Source organism: Propithecus coquereli, unplaced genomic scaffold (assembly GCF_000956105.1).
Source record: "Propithecus coquereli isolate 6110/MARCELLA unplaced genomic scaffold, Pcoq_1.0 Scaffold45, whole genome shotgun sequence".
Classification (NCBI taxonomy): Eukaryota; Metazoa; Chordata; class Mammalia; order Primates; family Indriidae; genus Propithecus; species Propithecus coquereli.
The window spans coordinates 4,224,797-4,252,177 of NW_012150285.1; the positions used below are offsets into that span (position 1 = coordinate 4,224,797).

Below are 27,381 nucleotides of genomic sequence, written 5' to 3' on the forward strand. Positions count from 1 at the left end.
GGCATACCTTTAACCCGCACTTGGGTGAAGCAAAGACATAAAGTGTAACTATAATGTTTGTACCCTCACAATACCCTGGAATAAAAAAAAAAAAGTGCCATGCTAGTATATTGTCATTGACACATTATTGATATGTAAATATTCATGTATGTGTGTATGCATATATAAATAAATATACAAACTAAAAAAATGGTAATAAAGATAATACTTTACATTTATAAGATCTTTATGCCTTCTCAAGATTTAGGGGTCAGGCTTAGGTAATTAAATGGATAACTTGATCAGAAAAACTTCTTTTTCCTTGAATTGCCTAGACTAGAATTTCCTAAAGTGGGCTCTTACAAAACTAAAGATAATAATTAATGGTACATAGAGAGAGGTTCCATGGTCAGATAACTCTGGAAAATACTGTGCTAAGCATCAGTAAATGAGTTTCTTTTCTGCAAGACTTCTCTGAGCCTGTGCATTGTAAACCTATACCTACTTAAAGAGGAAGATGTAATAGGGAGTATTTCCCTAACTTACTAGTTTTATATGTAACTCTCATCTCAGAACACCTGGGATTAGTGTTTTAAGGAACATACTTTAGGAAAATGCTAAACTAATATCTGGGAGGAAATATTGGTATTTAGAACTCAAGTGTTTGCTGTTTACTCAGGTGGACGATAAAATTGCCAGCCTTCATTTGTGTAGACTTGGCACTATCATTATTCAAAGAATAGCAGACTTCTGTTCGGTACCTTAAACCATGAAAATGTAAACCCATTTTTTTTATTTTAAATGTTCTATTAAGATTATGTGTTCTTTATAATAAAGAAAAGTCAATTCATACTAAATGTCCCTTAAGAGGGTAATGCTTAAGTAAACTATGTTACTTACATAGGATAAATATCTCCGTCAAAAAATATTCTTAGAAGAATACTTACTGAGACAGGAACATTTTCAAATTATATTGGGAAGTGAAGGCCATAAAACAGAATATACAGTCTTGTAACACAAGCAAATAAAAAGCAAAACCAAGAACAAACAAAACCAGAAAGGACTGGAAGGAACAAAAACATCAAGATGTTAACCTTATTATGAATAAATCAATTAAAACCTAAATACACTATCTCATTTAAATATCAATATATGTGCTACCATGTGTAGTTGTTTTGTTTTTGTTTTTGTTTTTTAGGTTAATGGGTCAAGTCTTGTGCTTATGAAACCAAATTCAGAAGAAATCTGAAGACCTGGATGTAGCTTTTACCTTTGTCAGTAACTCACATAGACCAGTCAGGGAGGTCTTTTGTTTACTAGTGTCTGCAACTTTCACTATGGGAGAAAAGTATTCTCCTCTAACCTGGAGGCGCTGGTGATGATAGCTACTCTGTGTCCCTGGTTGTGTCCTGAAGCTTAACTGATTTTTGGCCTCAAGGTGGCCTTAACTGTTCTGAGCAAGCACTTAGAGATATCGTAGGAGGTACAGGGCAATCACTCCGAAGTTTTACTTGGCTTTGGCCTGCTCGGCAAATGCTTCATGAGCATGCTTAGGCACCGCTCGGCCTGTAAGTCCTCCAGCTGACGCCTCTACTCACCAGAGTCCGTTTTCCACCCACGGTGCTCTATAGGAGTCAGGCTTGCTGTGATCTCCAAAGAGCTCCTGCTTCTTTTTGGTTCTCCTCGTTGATATCCTTGAAATGTTGGCCTCACTTGGCTCGTGTCCAGGCTTCTCTGTTCTTTTCCTGGCTCTTCTCCCTCTGGTTGTCCACGGGATGTTGGTGTTCCCTGGGGCTCCATTCTCCGTGCTTCCTTCTCACTCTGTGAGTCATTCTTCACACCTGTAATCTCGCTCCATGGGCTTGAAATCACTCACTTTCCCTTCCCTACTCTGGAAGGGAGGAGGAACTGGATTCAGAGTGTTTAAGCGATTGGCACAAAGTTACTCAAAGTGTCATTGAGGAGAATAAATACAGTGAAAGCAAAACATTTTATTTTATAAATATTAACTTATTAGATCATAAGAAAGAATTCTGTGCCCCAAGTTTCAGAAAGAAAATAAATAATTTCCTTCCTCAGGTCATAGAACCAATAGCAATTCATTATATTTCCTTTCTCTTGAGGGCTGTCTTCCCAGTCAGCTTTTCTGTCTCCCATACACTAGTAACTATTGACCTTCCAACTTAAGTTTCTACTTTGTTAACAGTTTTTTCTCTCGTTCCTCTAAGTTTCCCCCCCTCACACCCCATGTACCATTTGTATGTGCATTACTTAGAAAACTAATACTCAAGCAGTATGTTCTATCTGCTCAAGAGTGTTCTAGGCACCTAAAGGTTGCTAGCTAGTGTGCTTGTTTTCTCTCTCTCCCCTACCTCTTCATTTTTATTCCACTTGCCCTTTACAACCTTGCTCTAATACCTGGGCCATACACAGTAGGGTTTGACACCGCTGTTCAGTATGTGCCAGTCAGTGGGTTTAATGTGTTGACAGTAAATTAACATAATCCAGTTTAGATAAATACTACCACATATTTTTCAAATATATATGGTTTAATTCTTCTATTTTTCTAAACAGGAAAAATTAATTGTTGGGATGTATGACATGGAAGAGACTACTAAGTAGTTCTTCTGTTGAGTACTAAATTGTTATTAATATTTTTCAAGTTCAAGTGCCAAATGGTTTCCTGTTCATGCCTTCTACCACTTCTCCAACTGCATCTAGTAGTATCCTCATTAAAATGTTGTCATTAGAGGTCTCAGCTGCCTGCCAACAGGGTGAGGAAAAGGTCAGATGATTTACAGGACCTAGGAGTTGAAAGAGACAAGTCTTAAAAATGATCAAACTTAGCCAATCACCTCCTTTGGGGGTTGGAGGTCATTCCAAATCTTGGCAAAATCCATGCCATGCTCAGGGTAGATTTTCTATAACCTTAGAATTTATATTATACAATAAAATGTACTATATGTCATCTTTTTTTTTTTTAAATCCAAATACTGTTGGAACCATTATTTTGATTTTTTAAATTCCAGTTGGTTCTTAGATGGTCCCATTTGTTTTGGTTGAATCATGTATTTTTCATTTTTCTTTTCTTTTCTTTTCTTTCTTTCTTTTTTTTTTTTTTTTTGGCCAAACTTCATATTGGAGATAAAGTTAAACGAAATAATTTTGAGTCCATCTTGCTACAGTTTGGTAGGATTGATAATTTGTCCTTTATTCTCTTAAGGTAAAGATGGATTGTTTCTACATATATTCTGCATGATTTTATTTTATATCAAACATAGATCTTAAAGATTATGTGCAGAATTCCATGCATAAATCATTCTGTAGAGAAATCAGTAACTCAAATATTGTTCCTGTGACACCCTATTAAATACAATTGTAATACTTCCTAGATGAAAACAATGTATCATAAAGAGCTTTTGTTTTCCTAAATGTTGTGTTGGAAGAAGTATTTGCTGTCATTTCTTCATATAGCTTATTACGAAAATAAAAAGCAGAAAGTTAATAAAAATGATTTTGCACAATGCTTTAAATTATAGTACTATATCAGTTTTTAATGTTGAGATCATTGTGCATTTACACATTTTAAAGACATTAATTTCATATTTTCCTGGTTTAATACAGAGTAGATCACTTTATTATTAGGTCTGGGACCTTGTAGGGATCATATCTTGTTTATTATTGTTTCTCCGGCACAAACTGCTTTGCCTGCCTCTTAGTAAACATTCAATAAATATTTGTGGAATGCTTGAAGAAATGAGGAGTCTGGACTCCTGCTACCAAAACCGGTATTATGATTTTTAATCTTGTTGTCCCATCAAAGAGAATTTAACTCTTTGCATCACTGTCCATTCTTGTCCTCACTCCTTCCTGCCTCAGGGGAAGATGGTCCTAAAGTTAAGCTATCTACATGATTCTTTGCATTTAGTATGCAAACATGCCCACATCTTCCCCACCTTCAAAAACAACCGAACCCTCCACTCAAATAGCTACACACTGTCTCTCTCTTGCCTTTATTGCCAAGCCTCTGAAACATCTCTCCTCCCTCACCTCTAGTTCTAGCCTCACTTTATTTCATTCCAGGCTCCACTCTGGAGTCAGACACCAGGGGTTCTGATCTTGGCATTGCCTCTTACCAGGTTTGTGACCATAGGCAGTTCACACAATCTCTCTAAACCCCGCCGGACATATCTCATAGGGCTGTCTTGAAAATTAAGTGAGATAATGCATTTCAAGTACTACTGCATCACCCGGCAGGTAGTGAGTGTTCCATAAATGGCAGCTGTTCTTCTTACTGATCGAAAGTGTAATAGGAATTCAGAGATGAGAAAGATTGGTGTAGGCTTAAGAATTATTTTGAATTCATCTAACTGCTCACTCATTCTTTAGATTAGGAAATTAGGGCCCAGAGAGGTTAAGTAGTCTATGTTTCATGGAGGAGATGATATCTGAATTGGATTTTGAAGAATAATAACCATAGTTTACATCTATTGAGTGTTCACTGCAGGCCAAGGACCATTCTAAATGTTTTACATGGATTGTTTTATCTAATCCTCTAACCATTCCCATGAGATCAGATTTTGGCAGCTAGAAGTAGGGAGTCTGAGGCTGGACGGGGAGGATAGAGAGGAAAGAACGAATAAAAATGTGAAGGAAGGAAAGACATGTTGATTTCTGGAGATGGTGATGAGGCTTGCCAGCTGGAGTGAAGAGCTTGTCTTAAGCAATGGAGAGAACCAGTGTTGGACAGAGTGAGGCAAAATTATAGGAGGCCTTGACAACCGCACCTCAATAAAATTGGCTTTATCTAATGGGCAAAATAAAGAGCAGTTGTAAATATATGACTTGGGGAAGGGAGGATGCAGAATGGAAGTAGAGTTTTAGGCACATTGATTTGGTGACATGCACTATGAAGGTCTGTGAAGGGCAGAATTAGAACAGTGTTCTTCATACCCGCTGGACTCACAGCCTCTACAAGCCACTTTTGGTTACCACTAGCCACTAGGAGAGTGTTATTTAGCACAGTTTCCCATAAAGTAGGAGCTTAAAAAAGGTTTAGTGAGGGAATGAGTAAATATAAAGGCAAATTGGCTAAATAATGAATTGGAGGCTGTTTCTAGGTGTGAAGTGCTAAGACCTGAGACTGTTGAAGACAATGGGAATGGAAATAAGGGAGGCAAATCCTAGAAACAATTTTGAAGAAGAAATAATAAGACTTGGACACATATTGGACAGACACTAATATTTAGAGCTATATTTCAAATTATTTATAGCAACATGTAGTGTCAGAGCCATTGCCTTTGGTACATTCTCTTTGTAAGTTTCTTTAAGCAGAAATTCTGTATTTGAAACAAAAATCACATTTCAAGATGATCTTATAAGTAATTATTATTACCATTAAAACTTACGTCTCTCTACTTTCTACTCCTACTCCATTTCTACCACTGTTGCCCCCTAAGTGGATTGTTGTTGGAATCTCCTGCTGAACTCTGGCCAAATAAACCTCCTCATCCTCAATTACACCTGGCAGTTGCCTCCTCCCACCCTTTTGTTCATACAGATGCACTCCCCCATGGATATCCTTTCTTCTTCCTTTTCATTCCTGTTACTAATTGAAATCTTAGCCACCCTTTAGGACCAAATCAGATACTACCTACCCCACGATGTCTGATCAGCCTACTGGAAATGACTGCTGTCCTCTGAACTCCCATGGCACTGCATCGCACTGCCTGGTCATTGGGTTAACTGGGTATCCATTTACCAGTACCTTACTTGTATCCTCTACACTGATAGTAGTACTATGTGCTATCTAGTTATTCGATACATATTTGTGACATGAATTCAAACTGTCTTAAATACTGCAAATCCTTTCCCAAACAAGAGTTTGCATTTGCGGTCAGCTTTACCCTAGTATACATTTTTTTGCAACATCGAGAATTTCACGTCATTTTTGTTGGGGATACTTAGAAAAAGAAAAACCTTTATGTTGGGAATGGAAAAGAATATTAAAGTGAAAGTGCAGGATTAGCCATTTTTTTCAAAGAACTTTTTGGTTGGATAAAGGAAGCTGAGGAAAATTAAACCTGAGCATTTATTACTACACTTCTGCCTCTTAGGATGGAGAGAAGTGGAATGAATATGAGAGAGGCTTGGGCCTCCAGCCTTTGGGTCCTTGGGACCATTTCCCATTCCATTTCCCAAGAAGTGGAAATCCAGGGTATTGAGGAGCAATAAAGAACTGATGAGATCGCTTGAGCCCAGGAGATTGAGGGTGCTGTGAGCTAGGCTGACACCCAGGCACTCTAGCCCGGGCGACAGAACAAGACTCTGTCTCAAAAAAAAAAAAAAACTGATTAGGAAAAAAGATGTCTCTTAGCAGGCATATTATCTGCAAAAAGGCAAGCTGAGTTTGTAAGTGTATCTCTGAACTTGCCATAGAAGGTGATTTTAGAATCTCTAGAGAACAAGGAATTTATTTGTACAGTGCCATTACTAATGTACGATGTGGAAATAGTTATCTGTTGGTTATTATTTTAATGAAGGTAGAATATATTCATTTCCTTGGTTCACTCATGACTTAAAACCCTATTTTGTTCTATAAAATCTTAGGTTCCCCAATTACAAATTCTACTACTAGGATTTTCGAGATTCTAACATTGTAAGCTGGAGAGGACCATTATACTAATATTCTATCAATATTTTCAGAACTGTTAAACCTGGCTAGGTAGGTGTCATATTCCACAGTGAAGCTGGCAATTTTTGAGCTTCCCAGAGTGTGACATGCTCTCTGATGGCTCTGCGTCTTTGCACATGTTGCTGCCCTTGCTAGCATGGATATCTTTCTTCCCTTCATTTTTTTTTTTTTTTTGGAAAGTTAACCCATACTTATCCTACATAATTTTTTCTCAGATATCATCTCCTCCAAAAAGCCTTCCCTGACTATTTCATGAGAGCCACTCCCCTGGGTTAGGTGCCACTCCTGCCTGTTCCCACTAAATAGCCCAGGCTTTCATCGTAACATTTTACCTCATGGTGTGACAGGTACCATTCCCAGGTCCTTCTCCCCACTGGGTAAGCTCCTCCAGCAGCCCTATGGCTGCCGAGTAACCAGGAGCAGATGTGGAAGGCTATGAAGGCTCAATACAGCATGGGTTCAGTATAGGAAACGTAGGTGAAAAAGTCCCTCTTGCCTTATGGAGGTGTGTTGTTAATAATGGAGTTTTAAAATAATTTTGGAGGATTGCCATCTATGCTCTCCTTGTCTTCTCCCCACCGGTGGAGTGTACCTCAACCAACCTAGAAGAGAGCAGTTTGCCTATGTGCTGCTCTAAGTTAATGACAGCTCATATCAAGCCCAGTTTTTAAGAATAGCGATGATTTTTACTATGTAGCCTCTACCGTGAAAAGCAGACTGACAAAACATTTTTGTATCTTGGTGATCATTTGCAATTTTGCTACCAAACTTATGAAACCCACCCCAACAATCTTTCCGATTTTTAAAAATATCCTACTGAAAAGAGATCTCTGGATGCCCATTTTTATGTGTAATATAAAGCAAATGTCAGTAGTCTGTCATACCTGTCTAGATCTAGTCTAATAATTCAGCTTTTCCTTTTTTTTTTTTTCGTTTGGTGGGAGTACTACAGATCTTCATATGATTCAATTTTATGAAGTTTTTCAGAGAACGAATGATAAGAATAAGTGTGAACCTATGGCTATGTTGAAGCAGCATTTTCCTTCAGTACAAACAAAATCATAAGCTAGATATAAAGAACTGCCTTTAAAAATTGAAGTATATCTTGCTTTAAATGTTTTTCCTGAATTATTACAGTGTCCGGTAATGATTTCCTTTCCTTCAATTACTATAAAAGAGTAAATTTGTGGTGATAAAAAATGCAGGATTTTAAAAAATATATGCAGTATTTAAAAAAAAAACTACTTTGGAGCAGAATAGGATGCCTACCATTTATATTGAGCTCAATGGGTGGGAAATGATCAATGATTTGGCGCGGAGCCTGTCAAATACTATAACCCAGAGTTTCATCAGACATAAAAATAATTGCTGGTGAAAGTTTACCCGGAGCACCATCTGCCCCGACGTCGCTTCTATTTGCCAAGACCTCACGCGCCGGCACCTAAGCTGTGTATTCGCCCCTCCCGCTGCCGGCGGCGCCTCCGGGGCGCCCCAAGGAGTTCTGGCCGCCGGCGGGACCGAGCGCCGGGCGCGGGGTGACACCGGTGCCCGAGCCCGCCGACCCCGGGGCAGAAGCAGTGTCTGAAGTTCTCGCCTGCTGCCTTTCAGAAAGCCGGGCGTGCGCGGGGAGAGTTTCCCTGCACCTTCGCCCGTCGGAAGACGGCGCTAGGAGGGAGCGAGCGTGAGAAAGTGAGAGTGCGCTCGAGGCAGAGAACGGCCGAGAAGCCGGCTCCAGGCGTCCGAGCGTCCAGGCCGGCCCGTCCGCCCGCGGACCCGCGGAGGGCGGGGGCCCGGAGCAGCGAGGCGCAGGGAGCGAGGCCGGCGGGCGCCGGGGGTTGGCGGGACGCGCGCTCCGTGCCGGCGCCCGGCCTCGAGCCCGCGCTCCCCCCCCCGCGTGCCCGCGCCGCTGCGCGATGCAGTGTGGGGAATGGCTGGGGTTGGCTGAAGAGCGCACAGTGGAGTTTTAATGTCCGCCATGTTGGCCATGGCGTATTGAAGAGAGCGAGCGAGAGAGGAGCGGAGCGGCACAGCCTCCCACCCTCCCGGCTGGTGTTAGTGCCCGGACGGCGGGCTCTGCGCTCCGCCCCTCAAGTCCCCGGCAGCGGTAGGCGAGTGGGGACCGAACCCCCTGTTCTCCATGATCCCGCTGGCCGGGGCCGTTTCCCCAGAGCGGAGAGGTATCTGCTGCGCCTGAGATGAGTAAACTGTCGTTTCGGGCGCGGGCGCTAGACGCCTCGAAGCCGCTGCCGGTTTTCCGCTGTGAGGATCTGCCCGACCTGCACGAATACGCCTCGATAAACCGGGCCGTGCCGCAGATGCCCACCGGAATGGAGAAGGAAGAGGAGTCGGTACGTGTTAACTCCCCTGTCCGACCCACCGTCAGGCCCCGCTCCCTCTGCTGCCTGCGGCGGCGGCGGCGGAGCAGCATAACCACACAAAATGGCCGCCATCTTCTCCTCGCCGCCGACTCTCGGTCGCCGGCCGAGCTTTTACCCCGCCTCCCCCGGCCTCGACCCCCGCCGCCGCGGCCCGGCGGGGCCCCTTGGAAGGCCACCCGTCGACCCCGGCCCCTTGTACCCGGGCCCCGCGGAGTTCGGGGACCCGAAAGGCACAAAGGGGTCACGTGACGAAGCTGCCGGCAGCCATTTTGTGGTCTTAGTTCTTGGGCTGGGCCTTGTGCATCCGGAGGGGAACGGGCTGGGTGGCGGTGGGGGTGCGGCGAGCTGGGAGCCGGGGAGGGCCGCCTGCAGGCCCCTCCTCGAGCCGCTGGGTGGCGCTCTAGGGCCACCGCGGCCTTCGCGCCGCTGCCCGGGCCGGGAGCGCAGGTTCTGTGCGCAGCTGGGGAATTCAACTTCCCGGTGGCCTGAAAAGCTTGCTGGGCTCCATGCAGCCCCCACGTGGAGCCTCAGAAGGGCATGTAGTGTTTAACGTTGACTGCAGGTCTGTGAGGCTTATTTTCTCCCCTGTCTGCGAGGAAACGTCAAGGGTGCTGCGTGTCGGCCCGGACGACTTAACTTTCGTAGAAGATAAGACTTACTCGCAGTCTCCTCTTTCTGGGACTTGTTCTGTGCGCTCTCCCTCCCTGAAGATAGCTGGTCGGAGGATGATAAGCTGCTCTCCCTGACTTTTCTTTGGGCCTGTGAGACTAGGTTGCAGATTTGTTTGGAGTACGTGGCTCTTCTTAAGCCTGTAACTTTATTTTTTTTTATTTGTAAAATAAATTTAAGCTCGCCTGCTTTCTGGTCTCTCAACATAGGGGGGGAAAAGATTGGACTTAATGTTATAAGCTGTAAATTCCAAAAGAGGGTCCTTTCTTACTCATAACCGACTGAAGTGGGCTTTTATTTATAGAAATCTTAACATTGAGATGTCTAAATCGGGTGGGTTTCAGTATTTAAATGACCGTTTACAGCTAATAGACCTGTTATCATAGCTGTGGCTTTACCTTGTTGGAAGTTGGATTCAGACACAAGGATAATAGAATCTTCCTCTCATTTCTCCCAGATCCTTGACAGTATAACTTGATGACTTCTAATCCTAAGGAATTGCATACCTTGATTTTCAGGTACAGTCACTTAAACAGGGTGCAGTGTATTGACAGTTCAAGGAAGTCAAGGAGTCGCGTGGATTTGTGTGCTACAATTTGTTGTGGAAAATTCTACTGTAATACTTCTGTTGGTCCTGTAAGATTTTTAATGTAGAAATTTTACTCTGTAATGTTTTCGAAAATAAAACTGTTTAAACTGTTTGGGTTGTTTGACCTCTTAAAGTAAAATAGTTGTGACAGTGGAATGTCACTTTTGAGAGTAGTGTCTTAAATCTAACTTACAGGTAAGCTAAGTGCTACGTGTATGTAGTAGTTGAGATTGTCTAGTGAGGTACTGACTTGTCAGCACATCAGCTATGAGACAGTACCTCTCAATTTGTTTTACTTGTATCAACTTTAGATTAGAATGGTGCCATTTGTTTATTTTTAAATAAGTGATTTGTTTTTAAAAATTAAAGTGCTTGTGACTGCAGAATCTTGTCTTTTGGTTTTATTTTTCTTTCTGTTTATAAGTTTTACAGATAATACTTTAAAGTTGGGGTGTTGATTTTACCCTGCCCTGGAAATTAATTTGTAGTTCTTTTTGTGCAGCCAAAGAAGGGGAAAGTCTTGGTTAAAGCAAGACAGCACTACAGTACACTTTAGACATTTAGTTAAGTCTTCTGTGAATACTTTGGATAGTACCAAGAGTTACAATCTAAAATTTAGTTGAGCTGAGCTCAACTGAAGTATCAGTGCTTGTCAAATTTTACAGATAATATTTGTTCACTGAAATAATGTTGACATTTTATAGTGCAGTGGCTGTCATTAGTTTGTAACATGTGGGGTCCCTGTTTTTGAGGGACACAAAAGTTTTTTTTCCATTCAGACTACCTTTGTACTTCATCTGTTTGGAATTTTTCACTTCACATCCATCTAAAACTGTGTATGGTCAGAGACACATAGACCTCAAGAATAGATACTGAATTTGGTAGAAGAATGTAAGAAGTACCTGACAAACATATAATGTTGAACATATATAACTAAATATAAATAAAGATAATTGAGTTAACCCTCGAAAAACACAAATTGATTTGTTGAAGCATTTTGTACTTCTAATAAAGAGGAAGGATTAAAACAAACTTCTGCCTTTGATTGACACGTTAGTTAGTAGTCATATTAGTTATTGGTTACCCTCTTAGGTCATAGTAACCTAGAACCTGAATCAACTGTCTAGCTTAGAAAAAAGTATGTAATCTTATCTTGGTCATGAAAGATGGGGGCAGATGTAGATGAGAACAGTTTCTTATACACCACCTCCTTAAGAAAGCATTTGATGATCAAACCTGTAAAGTTGTCATGTGAAATATACCTGTTGTTATATTTTGTTTCTGTGGTAAACTTGACAGAAATCTAGGTCTTTTAACACTGGGGAAGTAACTATTATTAATATAGCCCCATTTAACCAATTTTAATACTATAAGCTGTGAACACATTGGCCTAATTAGGCGTGCTTCTTAATTTTTAAGAAACAATTTTAAGTAGAAGATACCTCCCCCCCAAAAAAGAAGTAATTTGGAGGTTAAAAAATGTTACTCAGCTCTGGAACTTTGTTACTTTTTTGTTACTGTAGTAGGACTGAAAAGTAACTCTGGAGTGTAATAAATTGAAGGATTTGACTGGGTCATAGATGTTAGGGAGTAAATTTACAAAAAGTAATTTGTTGTAACTAGCTAACTCTGATCATGAAAGCTTTGTATTTAATGAATTACAGATACAATTTTTAAATCATAGGGAAATAATAGACTATCAGCTCTGCGATGAATGAGTTCCTTTGGGGGTTAAAAAAGAGATTTAAACAAGTGGTTAGGTGTCCAGATGTCCCCTTGTAAATATTTTTAACATTTCTGAGTTTAACATAATTTAATTATTTTTATAATCTTAAATTTAGCACTGCAGCTTCACATTTAATTGAAAGGGCAACTTACCAAAGAGATTAGTATTACAAAATGTTTTATTAAAATTGACTTATTTTGATTAAAATTGGAGATTTATGTATTGCAGTTCTCCTTTATGAAAACGTCACTTTAGGATAGACATTTGTAGAAAGTTGGTTTTAAAGTGATACTTAAGGAATTGGAGCTACTTGTTCCCAGATAGGTTAACTTTTCATTGTATTATCTAGGGAGTGAGGCTCCGTTTTATGAGGGGTGGCGACTTAACTTTTCATTTCCTGTTACCTAGACTGGTTTGGGTAGGATATTGGATGTAATTAAGATGTTAATGATGATACCACATTGCTATTATCCACACAGTCACCTTTGAGACTGTTAGGAGTAGGGTCTAACCACCATAATACAGCACCTTGGTTTCATGGGGTTCTAACCAGACAAAATTGTTTTATACTCCCGCCTTTCTCTCCTTCATTACTGGCCCAGTATAGACAATATTAAGTCCAAGTTAAGAACTATTTTTAAAGTGGACAGGAGTTTTTTGTGTTTAATTAGAGGGAAATTAGAAATATGTGCATATCCCTGATATGAATACTTTTTCAAAACTTTAAAGAATCTTTTCAGTTTGATAAAAATAAGTTTACGTCACTTTAACGAGCTTAGAAGTTTGACTTCTCATTTTTTGAAAGAAATTAAGTTTTTTAAAATTTTTTTAACCTTTACTATTTTAAACCAAGATTTTTAGCCCTTCTATCTGGAGCTGTAAAAATCAATCTAGATTTCTCAGTTCTGTCCACTGTTTGGAAGTGAAGAGAAATATGTGAAATTTCAATTATAATAGAAGCAAAGTTCAGCAAACTAATTACAGATAGTTTGAATTCGAAGGAAATTGGGAGTATTTGGGGGTTTTGCCTTAAGTAGCAAACAGTCCAGATAAAAATCAATTGAGAAGTATTAACAAAATCTAATTTCAGCTTTTACCCTCTTCAAAGGTATTTTTGAGTAGAAGTTTCTAAGCTGGGGTTCTGAGGGTTCCATGAAAATGATTCTGGAAGTTGAATTCCCACAGTATGCCTATAAAATGTTGATACGTTTTCTAGGGAAAGGGTTCATACTTGCCGTCAGTTTCTCGCGGTATTGGTAATGGGCTAGGGCAGAAAGCTCAGGGTTATGATCCTAGCAATTTCAAACAGTTATTTTGGTTCTTTTTAAATTTGGCAATTATTAAATATACTTAATAGGAGTGGGATAACTGAAAAAGGATATTGGCAATTCAGGAGGAGACAGATTCTTAAATCCAAAAGGGACCCCTTGAAAATTTAAGTGCCTACATGCCTAAAGTGTTAGTAAAACTTGTTTCAGTGTACAGTTTGATATTTAAAATTTTGGATAAGTATATACTTAGACTTCATTTCCTTATAAAACAACAGTAATAATAACTAATGGGCTCCTGGATCTAGTGGTGTTTGTGGGTGCTCCATAATTAGAATTTGTACTGAACTACGTTTTCTTTCTGTTAATCAATAGAACTTAATGAAAAGTACCATCTAAATATAGGGTAGTTTAAATTTTGTAAACGAGATAAAAAGCTCCGCTTAAAGGTTCATGAATTTGTGGACAGGATTAAATGTTATGCCAACCACTCCTGTTAAAAATGACTAGGTTTTAGTTTTATATTTTGCATTCTACTGTGTTATGATATTTAGTAGTAGTAATGGTAAAGAAACAGATACAGAAGCCATGTATACCTACACACGCATGCATATGGCCATGTCTTTAAGCACTTATTAAATAATGGCAAGAGTTCTTTTTGTATATATGAAGGTGTGGATTCTGACTACATTTATGACTGAGTTTTCCTGGAAAGTTAATAAGGGTGCTTAACTGTTATCAGTAGTTAATTAAAAGCAGACGATAGCATTTTAAAGGGAGTGATGATACCATGGAATAGTGGTATATTTTGTGATTCTGCTTCTTAGAAGAGAACCCACAATTTTATATTGTAATTTGGGAATAAAATGAATTGTGAGTCTCTACATGCAAAGGGGGTATGAAAGTATGAAGTACTTTTAGAGACATAACTAGAGTATGTATTGTAAACTGTTGGACCCTTAAAGTGTGACTTAACATTAATAACTTCTCAGTAAGAATAAAACAAATATGGAGAAATCAATGAGAAAGAGGATCCAAATGTTTTAAACAACTTGCTAGAATTGCTTCCAATTTATTACTTGATGTTATCTTTCCTTTAGCACATTTATAAACTTCAGCAAATCTTTTTTGATCAGGTTTATTAACTTAAAAGGCTGTGATTATAGGTAGTGATTTTGAACTACTACAGTATTTTAAATATAGTGGACACCCCACCTTGCACCTTTATATGAAGTGACTTCTATCCACCAGTAGGGCTGATGTAGGTAGTTGAAAAAAAAAAATAAACTTGCTGTACTTAATAAATCTACTATGACACATTATCTGAGTTGTAGATTTGATGAAGGTAAATATAACTTCTTTAGAAGTTAAAACCCTTCCTCAACTATTTGCGGTAATGAAGGTTATCTTTAAAAAGTTTTCAGCTTTGGATGTGCATTGCTGAATTTTGCGAGAGATTAATAAAGCAAATCATTTTGATTGAATTTCCCTCAGCGTGGCAAGTACTGGCTGAAGAACTGGGATGTGGTCTTAGAATGAATCCAGGGGCAAAGATAACCTGAAGTTTAAAATGTCTTGTGGATGGTTTAATATAGGTTCCAATCTTTTTATATATTGGGATGAATTATTTTGATAGTTTATAATCCTAACTAGCAGTTGTATGTCCTCTGAGAAAGTGTACCTTGACTTTGTGTCCTTTGCGGTCCCTTAATCTCACTGAGTGAACTTTGTGTCTCCACGTGTTGTCTTCTGACCTACCTTGTGAGGTAACTCTGAGGAGTAAATAAGGCAGGATATGTAGAAGTGACGCACAGATGAATTTTATTGTTACCAAACACTAACTGAATTTTTAGAACGGCCTTTTGTTAGTGCTCAAAATGACCTAACATTTATATGATCCCTTGAACTTGGGGTTGTCTGACATAAAAGTGTTAGGCGTGTTCTCTCTCAAAAGAGTTAATAGTTGTGAAACACTGTGTCTTTAAATTTGGGTCATCATTAATTGGAAAAAGTATCACACTGGGAGTTCCTAGACCTACTCTAGCCTGTGATGCTGTGGGTGTGTATGGGTGCTCCCACACACCCAGGTTTTCGTCACTAAAATGAAGAAGTAGGCCTATGATAGTTTCCTGTTGTGATGAGTATATTGTGTTGCCAGTATGTTTGTTTCCAAATGAATTTTATGTGTTTAGAGAATAGTCATTAAATCTTCAATTAAAGACTTCATTTGCATATTATATAAACATAATGTATACAGAACTAAAGGTAGTCAGTGCATGGATAATTGGTTCCAGTTTAGGCAGCTCAAGTTCTGAAAGCCAACCTCTAAAGGACTTCCAGGATATAAACGGGTACAGTAGTCAGAATGCTTTTGTTGTGAGGATTTGAGAATAGAGCCAGAATTCTATAGTAATGGTTGCAAATTAGTGTTTTACCTGTAAGGTAGTAAAGTGTGAAGGTGAAACGGAGTATAAACATGGCTGTTTTGAAGTCTAAAACAAGAATCTGATCATTGTCCTAATAGCTAAGTAGTGATATCTGAGGTGAGGTACGTTGTGTTAATACAAAAACTGAGAAAATACAGATAAATCCATTTTTATTCACTTTTGTAGCAAGTATTTGTTGCATATTTGCCGTGAGCCAGGTCCTGTTATAGGCCCTGTGGATACAACAATAACAAACTGGGATTGTTTTGTGGATCTTACATCTAGACTGTGGGCTCTATGAGGGTACAAACTTTTGCCCGCTGTATTCACAGATGTGTTTTCAGCACCTGAAATATTAATTGTGCCTGGCATGTAGTAGGTGTTCCATATTTGTTTAATGGAATGACTGAATTGTGATGAGAACACAGACAAAAAACAAATGAATAAAAGTAAAAATATGTCATGACTCTTATGTGGCAGCAGAACAAGATAATACAGAATTTCATGTGGAAGGAGGAAGATAAGTTTCTTTGCATAGGTGATCAAGGAAATTTGACTGGTGGGAGTGAGCCAACCTGTGAAAGTGTGGCTGAAGAACATTACAGCAGAGAGACCGAAAGGTACACAGAGCCTGAGGTAGAAACAGAAAAAGCCAGTGTGACTACAGCAGAGAAAGCAAGGGGTTAGATACCATGAGATGAGGAACCGTAGGTATTCAAGGGATCCAGATCAGGTAGGGCATTGCAGGAGACTGTAAGGAGTACGGATTGTTCTGAAATGAAGTAAGCCATCAGAGTTTCGGGTAAGGGAGTGACATGATCTGATTTAATGTTTTTTCAAGATTATTCTGGCTACCATGTGGAGATGAGTCATACTGGGCAAGAGTGATGATGGTGGCTTTAAGTGGGGTGGTAGTAGCAGAGATGAAGAGAAATGGATGGATTGGAGAGATACTTTGAAGGTAGAACCAACAGAACTTGCTGGTGGGATTTGAATGTACTAGATGGAGGGAGAGAATCCAAGAGGGAACCTCTGAGTTTTAGTTTGAGTGGCTGGATAGATGATTGGGCCACTTACAGAGAAAGTGAAAATTAGAAAGGATAGACTTGTGCAGTTTGAAATGCCTTTTATTTAATTTAATTGAATATGCAAGGATGTAGTGCATTAGAGCAATTTGTGCTAGAAGTGTATAATTTGGAAGTCGTGGGTTGGTACTATAAACTTAAAAGTCTTTAGGATATGGATGGTATTTAAAGCTGTGCTCTGGGTTTGCGGTAGAGGAGCAGCTATTAGAGAGATAGAAAATGAGGGTAAAAACATCTCAAGAAGGGAGGGTATTGGTTAACTGTGTCCACTGAGAAGATGAGTATGGGAAAATAACTGATTTGATTGGATGCATGCTGTTGGCCTGCTTTGGTGGAGTGGTGGGAAGGAAAACCCAGTTGGAGGAAAAGAAATAGGAGGTGAAAAAAGGGGATAAAGCAAGCATAGCTGACTTTTTGGAAAAGCTCTGCTATGAAAGAGAGCAGAAAAAATAGGGCAGTAGCTGCAGGGGGCTGCCAGATCAACAAATGATTTCTTTTAAAAATTAGTTACAAAGTTCCAACAGACACAAATGAGGGAAACAAATGAAGGCAAGCCCCCTCGATTGCCCCAGTTCACTGCCCTGAGAACTTTCAGATTGCAGCACAGGGTGGGGAGATCTCGAACAGAGCCTGGCAGCTCCTTGAGATGAAAAGACAGAATTCAGAGTCTGGAGTGCTGAAGTGACTTCATGGCAGAGTACCAGAGCTGCACAGAAAAAGAACTCCAGAGATCTACACCAGGGTCCCCTTGAGACTCAGACTGAGAACTTATCTGAGCCTATGAGGAAATTTCCAAGCCTAGGGGAAAAGAAACTGGAAAGAAGTAGGAGGGGGAACAGTTTTGGAAGCTCACAGGGCTTGAGACCATGTTATATCCCCACTAGCCAGAACGGAAATGCCTCGTAATACACAGGGCATCAAGTTACTGTCTTAGTAGTGGGTCTAAGTTAGTTCTAGACTAAAGACTGTTCTGGACACACCATAACAAAGATTGAACACAAGCCTCAAAAGAATCAAACTAAATTTCAAGTAACTTAGTTGTGTCCCAGAACAAAGGCCAAAAATGTTTAAAGGAATATTAAAAGATCCTACAACATAAACCAGTGTTGGCATCCAATCAAAAACTTCCAGATATGCAAAGAAGCTGGAAAATAAATAGGCCTCATAATTAGGAAAGAAATTAATCGACAGAAAGAGGCATAAAAATAACTCAGGTAATAGAATTAATAGGTAAAAAATGTTGAAGTTATAAACAAAAGTAAATTGCTGGAACTAGTAGATTGATTTCATTAAAAAGGATGAAGTAATCTCATCCCTTCTCCTACTCAAGGACTTTGCTTCCTAATAACTATTTCCTGTCTCTCTCCTGGATCAGTTTCATGGAGATACTGGTTACCAATTAGAACAAGAATACTTTTTTCGTTTTTAAAAACGAGGAAGGCAAACATATGAGAAAAGATGCATGTCAGTTGTTACAGTTGATAATGAAAGATGAAGTCTTTCATCCCAAGATTCTATTTTCTCTATGAAGTATGTGGTGAGATCATCACCTCAGAGCGAGGGGGAACCTTAAGAGAGACGAAGGTGGGTGTGGGAAAGGTAACTGAGAGAAAGGTAGAAGGAGCGATGGACCTGCCGAGGGCCCAGTATTTGTGATCATTTAAGGTGAGACCAGCCAGCTCGCTTGGGCAATAGCATTGAACTTGAGTTCCAGCACAAGGTAGGTAGATAGGGTTCAAGGGTCGAGGTTTGCCCAGCAAGTACAAAGGAGGAAGAGAGGGATGAAAGAATTAGAAGTATTTGCGAGGTGGAATATTGTGATGGGCCGTGGGATCTAAACCGGGTAAGCAGGGAGAGAAGGCGTCTGGGAGCTGAGGAATGTGGAAAAGCAGCAGGACTCAGCGCCGTGGAAGCACGGTGGAATGGATTCGTCACACGGGGAGTGCTGGGATAGGGAAACCAAGTCAGGAGAGTGGTCGTTAAAGAGTGGGGTGCTTGAATTTAGATTTCAGAGGAGGCATGATTATTAGTGAAGGCATGATCTACAGATAACCAACGGCGTGGTAGCTGAGATGGAGTGGAGGAAAAGGTCAGAGTGGGTGAGATGGTCGTGGTATTAGATTATTATCCACGTAGGTATTGTCATTAGAATCACGCCAGAAGTGTGTTAGTTGAGAAAACAGCTCTGTGACTGTGACCAGGAGAATGTATATGAGAGCTGCACGGAGAAAGTGATGGTATGAACTTCTGAGGGTTTGTGGTTTGTTTTTTTTTTAAGGGACAACAAAGAAGAAATGGTCAGAACTGGGCAAATAGGAAGCAAGGAGGATGAATACTTACACCATCTATAAGTATCTAGGATGCGGGAAAATAAACAGCTGCTTCTTGAAAGGGCTGTTTCTGGTAGTCACTGCCAGGCTTCATTTGGGGCAAGATGAGGGGACTTTGAAAGAAGTTAAGACTGAGTATAAAGAGGAGTTTATTTTTGTCTCTTTAGAGAACAAAGTAGAAGAGTTTGAGAAGGTGGTGAATGAAGAGTGGAAGATTAGGTCAGATTAGGAGACATTAGAGCAAAATGGTGATGATGCTGTTAAGTCTTGGACTCTGTTGGTAATGGATACAAAGAATGATGGGATTTATCCAGCCATCTCAAATGAGCAAACAATTCAAAATAACTCTCCTACTAGATATTCTGAGCCATAAGGGACCATTCCTGCAGCTAGAAATGGTGTGATAGCCTGATGGAAGGGCAGCTCCACTAGGTAAAAATTGGTGGCCCCTTGAATGAAGTCCAAGGAGTCCTATCAATCCTGCTGCACAGTTGTATAAATATCTTTACAAAGGATTGAAACATTTGTTTCAGCACTCCGGAAGTAGACCTGTAAGGGTTATTATTGAACATCTGAGACTCTCATTTTTCCTCTGTAGTGATTCTCAGGAGGCTGTACCATTCTCCCACTCTGACATTCCAGAAATTTGTGGGGGTGCTTTTGATTGGCACAGTTGTTGAGGGATGCTATTGCCATTTAACAGGAGAGCGCCTAGAATGATGTAAGTCCCACCATAAAAAAACAGTCCCACAAAAAGATTTTTGACTATCCCTTAGAGCAGGGGTCCCCAACCTTTTTGGCACCAGGGACCAGTTTCACAGAAGACAGTTTTTCCACGGGCTGGGGGTGGGAGTGGGTGGCCATGCGGTGATGTGAGCAGTGGGGAGCAGCTGTAAATACAGATGAAGCTTCATTCGCTCCTCGCCTGCCGCTCACCAGCCCGGTCCCTAAGTTTCACGGAAGACAATTTTTCCACAGCCTGGTGGGGGGGGAGGGGTGGGAGGAGGAACTCAGGCGGTGTCGTACAGCCTGGTTCCTAACAGGCCACGGACTGGTGCTAGGGTTGGGAACCGCAGCCGTAGAGCATTCCAGCAGATGAAATTTCCATTAAGAGATTGTCTGCATCTAGGGCCTAATCCCATTTTATGTGAAGTGTTTTTTGTATAGTTTTGATATACTCTGAATTTTCCAGGAATGCAACTGGTATATAAACGAATGTACTTTTTTGTTCAGAATTTTTGCAGGTGTTATTATGATTTGGCAGTCACTTCATCAACACCATTTGTGTAATCAACAGTAGTACACAACCTGTATAAAGTCTGGTTTTTTAGTTGTTATATTCACAGTGATTCTCTGTAGACATGTAAGCATCTGTGGTTACTTCATTCTGGTTTCCAGAGTAGACACCTCAAGCCATTTATATGTTAGAATGCATATTTTATTATAAATTCTTTTCATTTCTCCTTTATTTTGCTATTAGGTCCTAGGATTGATTATTTGAAAAATGTATGCATAAGTAGGATGGTGTAGGAATTTGAAAAGAGGGAGCATTGAGTCAGATAGGATTGGGAGCAGCTATTCCACTGGGTTCAGCACATAAGCTACGAAGTTAGACTCCATCAAAGTTCTGGTTGTGCTACTTACCCAGTCCTCTTTAAGCATGGTATAAAAATTGAACAGCCTCCTGTGTAAAGTATAGAGCATGGTGCCTCACGTATAGTAAGTGCTCAGATCTTTTTAACTTACTATTTTAGTTTTATTTTTAGTCCTCAAAGAATAGAAATTTTTTTTAAGTAGGTTTAAGAAATTTCAACAAATTTACATCGTAAAAGTGATTTTGGTTATGAAGTGTTTTGATAGTGGACACTGGTTTTTATAAATACCTAGTTGTATTTATGGTATAATGTGAGGTAATAAGCAAGATATCCAAAAACATGGCCTTTAGACAAAGTCGACTCAAATGAATTGTTTTCTCAACTTAAATACATGTTCGGCTTTCCAATGGATGCCTAGGATGTATAAAATGTGTTTTGAAAGGATTTGTTAGCTGCCAAAGGGGAAAAAAGTTTTCCGCACCTTTTAACAGGTTATGTACATTTTAGTGATTTTTTAAGTTCTCAAGGCTACTCTGTCACTTAAATTAATTCATTTGAATCTGAGAATTCTTACTAAAGATTAGGATGCCCTCTTAGGAAGGTTTATAGTTGCTTCTTAACTAGTCTCCCTACTTTTGGTTTTCAGAGCTGCAACCCCTTCAAAGTTTTCAGGTTGATCTTTGTAAAATGTGAATTTGGTTGTTACTTTGATATCTAAAATGCTTAAATTGTTTCTTTTTCTCATAGAACAAAATGGAAAAACTCCTTACAAGGAGTTTACTGAGCCCTACATCATCTAGCCTCTGTGTCCATTTCCAGTCTTTTCCCTTTAGCCTCCTTTAAACCCTGTGTTAGTTATTGCTGCATAACAAATTACCCCCAAATTCAGCAGCTTAAACCAACAAACAATTATTTCAGTTTCTGAGGGCTAGGAACCTTGGTGGTACTAGCCCAGAGTCTTTCACAATGTCAAAATAAAGCTTTTGGCTAGGGTTGCAGTCTTCTAAAGACTTGACTGAGTCTGGAGAATTCCTTCCAAGCTCATTCACATGGTTGTCAGCAAGGCTCAATTCCTTGCCTGCTGGAGTCTTCTGTTCATTATTACATGGGCTTCTCTATTGCCTGTGTGAGCATCTTCACAGTATGACAGCTGGCTTCCCCCAGCGAGAGAAACCCAAATTAAAGAGCACACAAGAAGCACGCAAGACAAAAGCCACAGTCTTTTATGTTCTCATTTCAGAAGTCACTATCACTTCTGTCATATGCTGTTGGTCACTTAGGTCAACCCTGGTAAAATGTACGAGGGGCCTGCACAAGACTGTGAGTGCCAGGAAGTAGAGGTCACTGGAGGCTGTGTACCACTGTTGTCCTTCTGGCTCCTAAAGATTTACATCCTTCTCACCTGCAAACTATTCAGTATCAGCTCAAAGTCCAGACTGTCATCTAAATTAAATTCAGGTATAGTTGAGGCATCTTGAATGTCTTTCCTTAAGAACGGCTTCTCAAGTACAATTTCTGTTGACCTGTAAAGCTAAAGAGAGATGTTATCTGTCCCACCACCACCAAATACCCAACATACAGTCTTGGGTCAGGCTTCAGATAACTGCTGTAAAACAATCCTGTCAGGGGGGGTCGGTGGTGGTAAGGAATGGTAGACACCTGGTCCATAAGAGTTCTGAAATCCAATCAGGCAAATATTGAAAGTTCCTTGGTTGGTTGTTAATTCCTAGGTATAATTTACCCCTACCTCTCAGCTTTGCCCTTTGGGCATTTGGTTCTGCCTTCTGACTCACCCTTTTTCCTGAAAGGTGACAGACACATGTTTGCAGCTGAGTAGTTTTCTTAGCCTGCTTCCTGCCAAAATTCTGGGCCTCTGGAGTCCTCTTTTGGTTTTGTACTAGCTCTTGTCTCTTTCAGTTCAAGCTGGCAATGTGTCTGCATGAATAATTATTTTAAAAACATTGTGTGGGTCTTCTGTGAATCTTAGTGGGGTCAATCCGTTAGTTCAGAGCCATATGCATAAATTTCTTTGAGATAAGTCCTTTACTGCCTTGAATTTCTGCTGAGAGACAACACTATTAAGCTTCCCAAAAGCCCTATTATTTGATTGAGACAATCTATGAAACACATACTCTCTTTATCAGGTTTTTTTGTCTGACTAAATAGTATTTTGAGGTTCTGTCTTTGATATTTCTGAGGCCTTAACAGCAGATTTTTTAGCTACTCCCTTGGCTTAATTTTTGGACCATGTTTTTCTGGCAGTGTCCTGGATTTGATTTTTGTCTCAGAATCTATTTCTAAATTTTAGCATTGTTCGCAATTTGAAGAGACTGCAGGTTTTAAAAACCATTGAGTCTTGGCTCCTCTGTAAGAGCTTTTGATTGAGTTTGTTTCTTCTTATTTTTTCCTATATGCAACAGAAAAAAACAAGGCAGCCCTTTCAACTCTGTCTGAAAATCTCTTTAGCTAAATCACCTGTTCATTAGGTAAATGTTCCACTTTTTACATAACTACAGGTGGCAGTGTTATTAAAATTTTGCCCCATCCTAACAATAACCTTTCCTCTAGTTTCCCAAAACATCTACCTCACTTTTCTGCCCTCACCTGTAGCCTAATGAAACACCACTAGGCTTTTATTAACAGCCTCTTCACTAATGCTGTCCTCAAAGCTCATGGTCTGGTCCCAAAGCCAATCCAACATTTTAGTTTTTTGTTATGGCAGTGTGGACTCTCAGTACCAATGTATTTGTTAGTTATCTGTTACTATGTAATTATCCAAAATTTAGCAGCTTAAATCTCATAGTTTCTGAGGATCAGGAATCCAGGAGCAGCTCTACTGGGTGCTTCTGACTCAGTCTGCAGGAAAACTGCAACCCTGCTTCCAGGCTCACTACAGTGCTGGCTGGAGGATTCTGTTCCTCACCATCATGCAGGCCTCTCCAGTGACTACCTGCACGTCCTCACAGTAAGACTTCCGGCTTCCCACAGAGCAAATGAGAGTATGTGCCAAGTGAGTGCATCTGAGACAGAAGCTGCAGTCTCTTATAACCTAATCTTAGAAGTGACATACCATCACTTCTGCCATATGCTGTTGGTCACACAGACCAACTCTGGTACAGTATGGGCGGAGACTACCTACGGGTTTGAATACCAAAGAGGCAGGGAACATTGGGTACCATCCCGGAGGCTAGCTACCGCAAGCCCTCTCCTCGGAACTGAACTCCTTTAACGGTACTTAACGTTCTCTTAGTGGGCCATGCTGTTTCTCACTTTTGCCTTTACTTACACTGCCCCTCTTGAGCCCAAATGTTTTTCCTTTTCCTATATTCACTCAACAGACCCCTATTTGCTGACAACTTTTATGAAGCCTTTCCTCCCCTTTCCAAGTCGTATCATAGCACTTGAACTTTTAGAAAACAAATTCATTTATATGATTGTTTGCTTTTCTACACTACAAGCTCTTTGAAAGCAAAACCATGTTGTATCTTAAAGGCTTGATATTGCTCTGGCACAAATGTTTCTTGAATTAATGTTTAAATAGTTCTGGAAAAAACTGGACACGAAATGATAACTTTGTGTTCTAAAATGGTAATCAGATACCTGTTTTGGGTTTTTCTGCCTTTGAGCTTTTGGAGTGAGACTAATAAAGCAGGATTTAAGCTATGGTTTATGGAAAGGACATGAAACATTTTAATAAGCTAAAATTTTAAGCCAGAGAAAATGTAATGGCCTTTCCAAAGTGTGTTTTTGTAATGCTGTGCTTCAAGTGCTTGTTGTATACTTGCTGACTTTCAAGATGACTTACTCATCAAATACGTTCAAACTTACAAAGTATAATGTTAAATACTGTGGAGTTTATAAACATGTCTTTTCCTTTAAGGGGTTTGTAATTCATATAGTAAATGAAACAGTCTGAAGTAGTCTTTTTTAAGTCTTCTGTTGTAAAAATTAGAAATACTTATTTATATTTGGATAGTTTATGTTATCACACTCAGAATCTAATAAAACTCTCCAAGTCAACTTCTAATATTAAGTTCCTGAAAAGTCATTTCTTTTTTTCCACTTGAAGTAAATATAAGTAAAATAGATCATGTAAGATCAAAATCAGTTATTCTACTTTAAAATTTTTATATTAAAATTACTTCTCTCTGATCTGAAAGTTTTGAAAATGAAGATTTGAGTTGCAATTACCTTCTTATTACCTGCCTTAAAGTTTCCTTTTTATTTACCATGGTAGAATCTTGATAGTAAACTTGAGAATTCTGTATGAATTGTTTTCCCTTTATGAATTTTCCTTTGTAATGCAATTCCAATAAAATAAAATAGCCTTTTTTTTCTGTATACCAAGAAATATTGTAGAATCAACTCCAGAAATATATATTGCTTGATTCATTTGTCGTGAGTTTTTCTATACACTATTTTGAAACATTTGTTGGGTTTTATTTCATCTTTTGTTTGAACTTTGATGTCATACACGTAACATCAGAAATTTCTTCTAACTTTTGTGGTGACAAAACATTTTTGTTCTTTTTTTTTTTGAAGTAGAGACAGAATAAAGAAACGCTTATGCTAAGGTTAGCATTTTTTCCTGGTCTTTGTTTTTTTGTACAAGCTTTCTCAGTTGAACCTTAATTCTTGTTTATATCTAAAACTTATTTCTCAAGGAAATCACTAGCAAGAAACCAACCAATAACTGTAAAAATATTCCTTTATTTGAGAGCCCAGCTAAGTTTGAATAGAATCTGCAATTTCTAAGGTTCGAATCCAGAAAGTTTTCACTAAACAGCCTGCGTTATCAGTTGAGAAATAATGGAATGTAATCTGGGGTATTTAACTACTAAATAAAGTGGCATGAAACAAGATGACCACTTACTCCTAATGTATATGTGTCTTCTAAAAGGATTGCTGGGACTTGTTGGGGAGGCATACTTCTATTATAGGTGCTGTTCCTTTGTTGGCGAGCTATAACAAATCAGTGTTAGGCTATCCTTCCACTTAGTTTAATGTATTCAAATTTACTATGAATCCTAGTGGAGAATTTAGAGAACTAGGATGAAAGTTTTAGATAGGCTAGCAAGACTTTAAAATATCCTGAGTAAAAATTTTAGTGTATTGATGTTTAAATAATTTCCTAAGTATTTCAGATGTTACTGTCTCCATTGCCACTTCCCTAATTCAAGGTACTATCATCTCTTGCCTAGATTTAAGTAGCTTCCTCGCCAGTCCTCCCAAGACTACAGTTGTTGCTTCCCTAGTACTCTTAGCAAGTGGTCCTTTGAAAATGGAAATCTCATTGTATCACTCTTGCTAAAAGCCTACAAAGGACTCCCATTGTTTTCAAAGTGGCATATATATTAGGCTTTACATATTCTGGCCCCTACCTCCTTTTACATCCTCTAAAGCCTTCAAGTTCCCTTCTGCCACAGGATCATTTCTCATTTATTCCTATATACTGAACCATTATTCCCCTGTGGACTGGTTTAGTAATCTCCCATTGATCTTTTAGATCTCAGCTTAAGGTCACTTCCTTAGGTGTCCATTCATTATATCAGGTCTGGGACAGGTTCTCATGATTTCATATCTTTCATAGCAGTTACTGTTGTAAACTAACTTTTTATTTTTGTGATTATTTGATTATAGTCTTTTACTATACTCATCTCTTCCCCAGTGAAGCCTGTCCCAAATCACCAGTTAATTACCGCACCAAATTTAGGATTTCCACCAGGCGATACACATTACTTTGTACTGGGTATGTATGTGTTTTCTCTTCATCTGAAGATCCATGAATGAAAATGTTATCTGCAGCTGTCCCCCACTCACCCACCCAATATAGGTTGGAGTAACAGGGACAGGATAACCACAGTAAACACTCCCATGTGGAAAGCAGAAGATAGAAATACTGCAGTCCCTAATCCATAATTCAGAAATCCCACGAGCCAGACTTTCCGAGGGCCCCCTTGCCCTAGATGTAGGGAATGTTCTTGTTTAGGCACTAGTTGTGCCCCCTGGAGGGGCTCCCCAGTCCACTGTTTATCGTGGCAGTTGGCATTGATATCTAGGAGGTTCTTCTTTTTCATCTTCCTTAGCCTCATCTGCAGTAGGCATTGGAAGATATGCCCTCTTTGGGAGCTGAAGCACTTTACAACCTGCTTCCTGCCTGTAGAAAGTTGGAGACTTAAGCACGCTCTTAAATTAATCAGGTTTTTCATCCAGCCTCCTGATTTTTGTTTGTTGGCAGCACAACTTTGTAGGCTTCTAATGCGTTTCCATTCAGCTCAGTGTGCCAGTGTTTTTTCATCTTTACTGGATGTCTGTCTTCTAAATGTTGCTACCATGAGGCTATTGGACTGTATGTGTCTTTTTTTTTTTTTCCTGAGAGCATTTTATTCAACTGAAAGCTTTTACAAGGCATCAAAATTTTAATTGGGTCTCTGCTCTGAGATTCTTTATCCATTCAGATGTTTTAACAGTGAGTGTGATGGCCACACTCAAAGCTGATTACACTTCTTTGTTGCTCAAAACCTTTCTTGGTTTTTAAATTTATGGCTTTGAATTGAGAAGGACTCTTCGTCGTCCCTTCCAAGTCTCCAAGGCCCCAAATTTTTGAACTCTCTTCCCTTTTATTCCTGCTTACAAACTCTG

General features: G+C 39.6%; 1 protein-coding gene across 1 annotated transcript in view; it reads left to right on the plus strand.

The window, feature by feature from the left end:
* Nucleotides 1-8,595: 8,595 nt before the first annotated feature.
* The window catches only part of EPC1 (enhancer of polycomb homolog 1 (Drosophila)), a 70,510-nt gene continuing 51,724 nt past the window's right edge, over nt 8,596-27,381 (plus strand). The window contains exon 1 of the mRNA XM_012654842.1: nt 8,596-9,021. Within this exon, the coding sequence (XP_012510296.1) occupies nt 8,869-9,021 (153 nt within the window). The 5' untranslated portion in view covers nt 8,596-8,868. The remainder of the gene's footprint in view (nt 9,022-27,381) is intronic.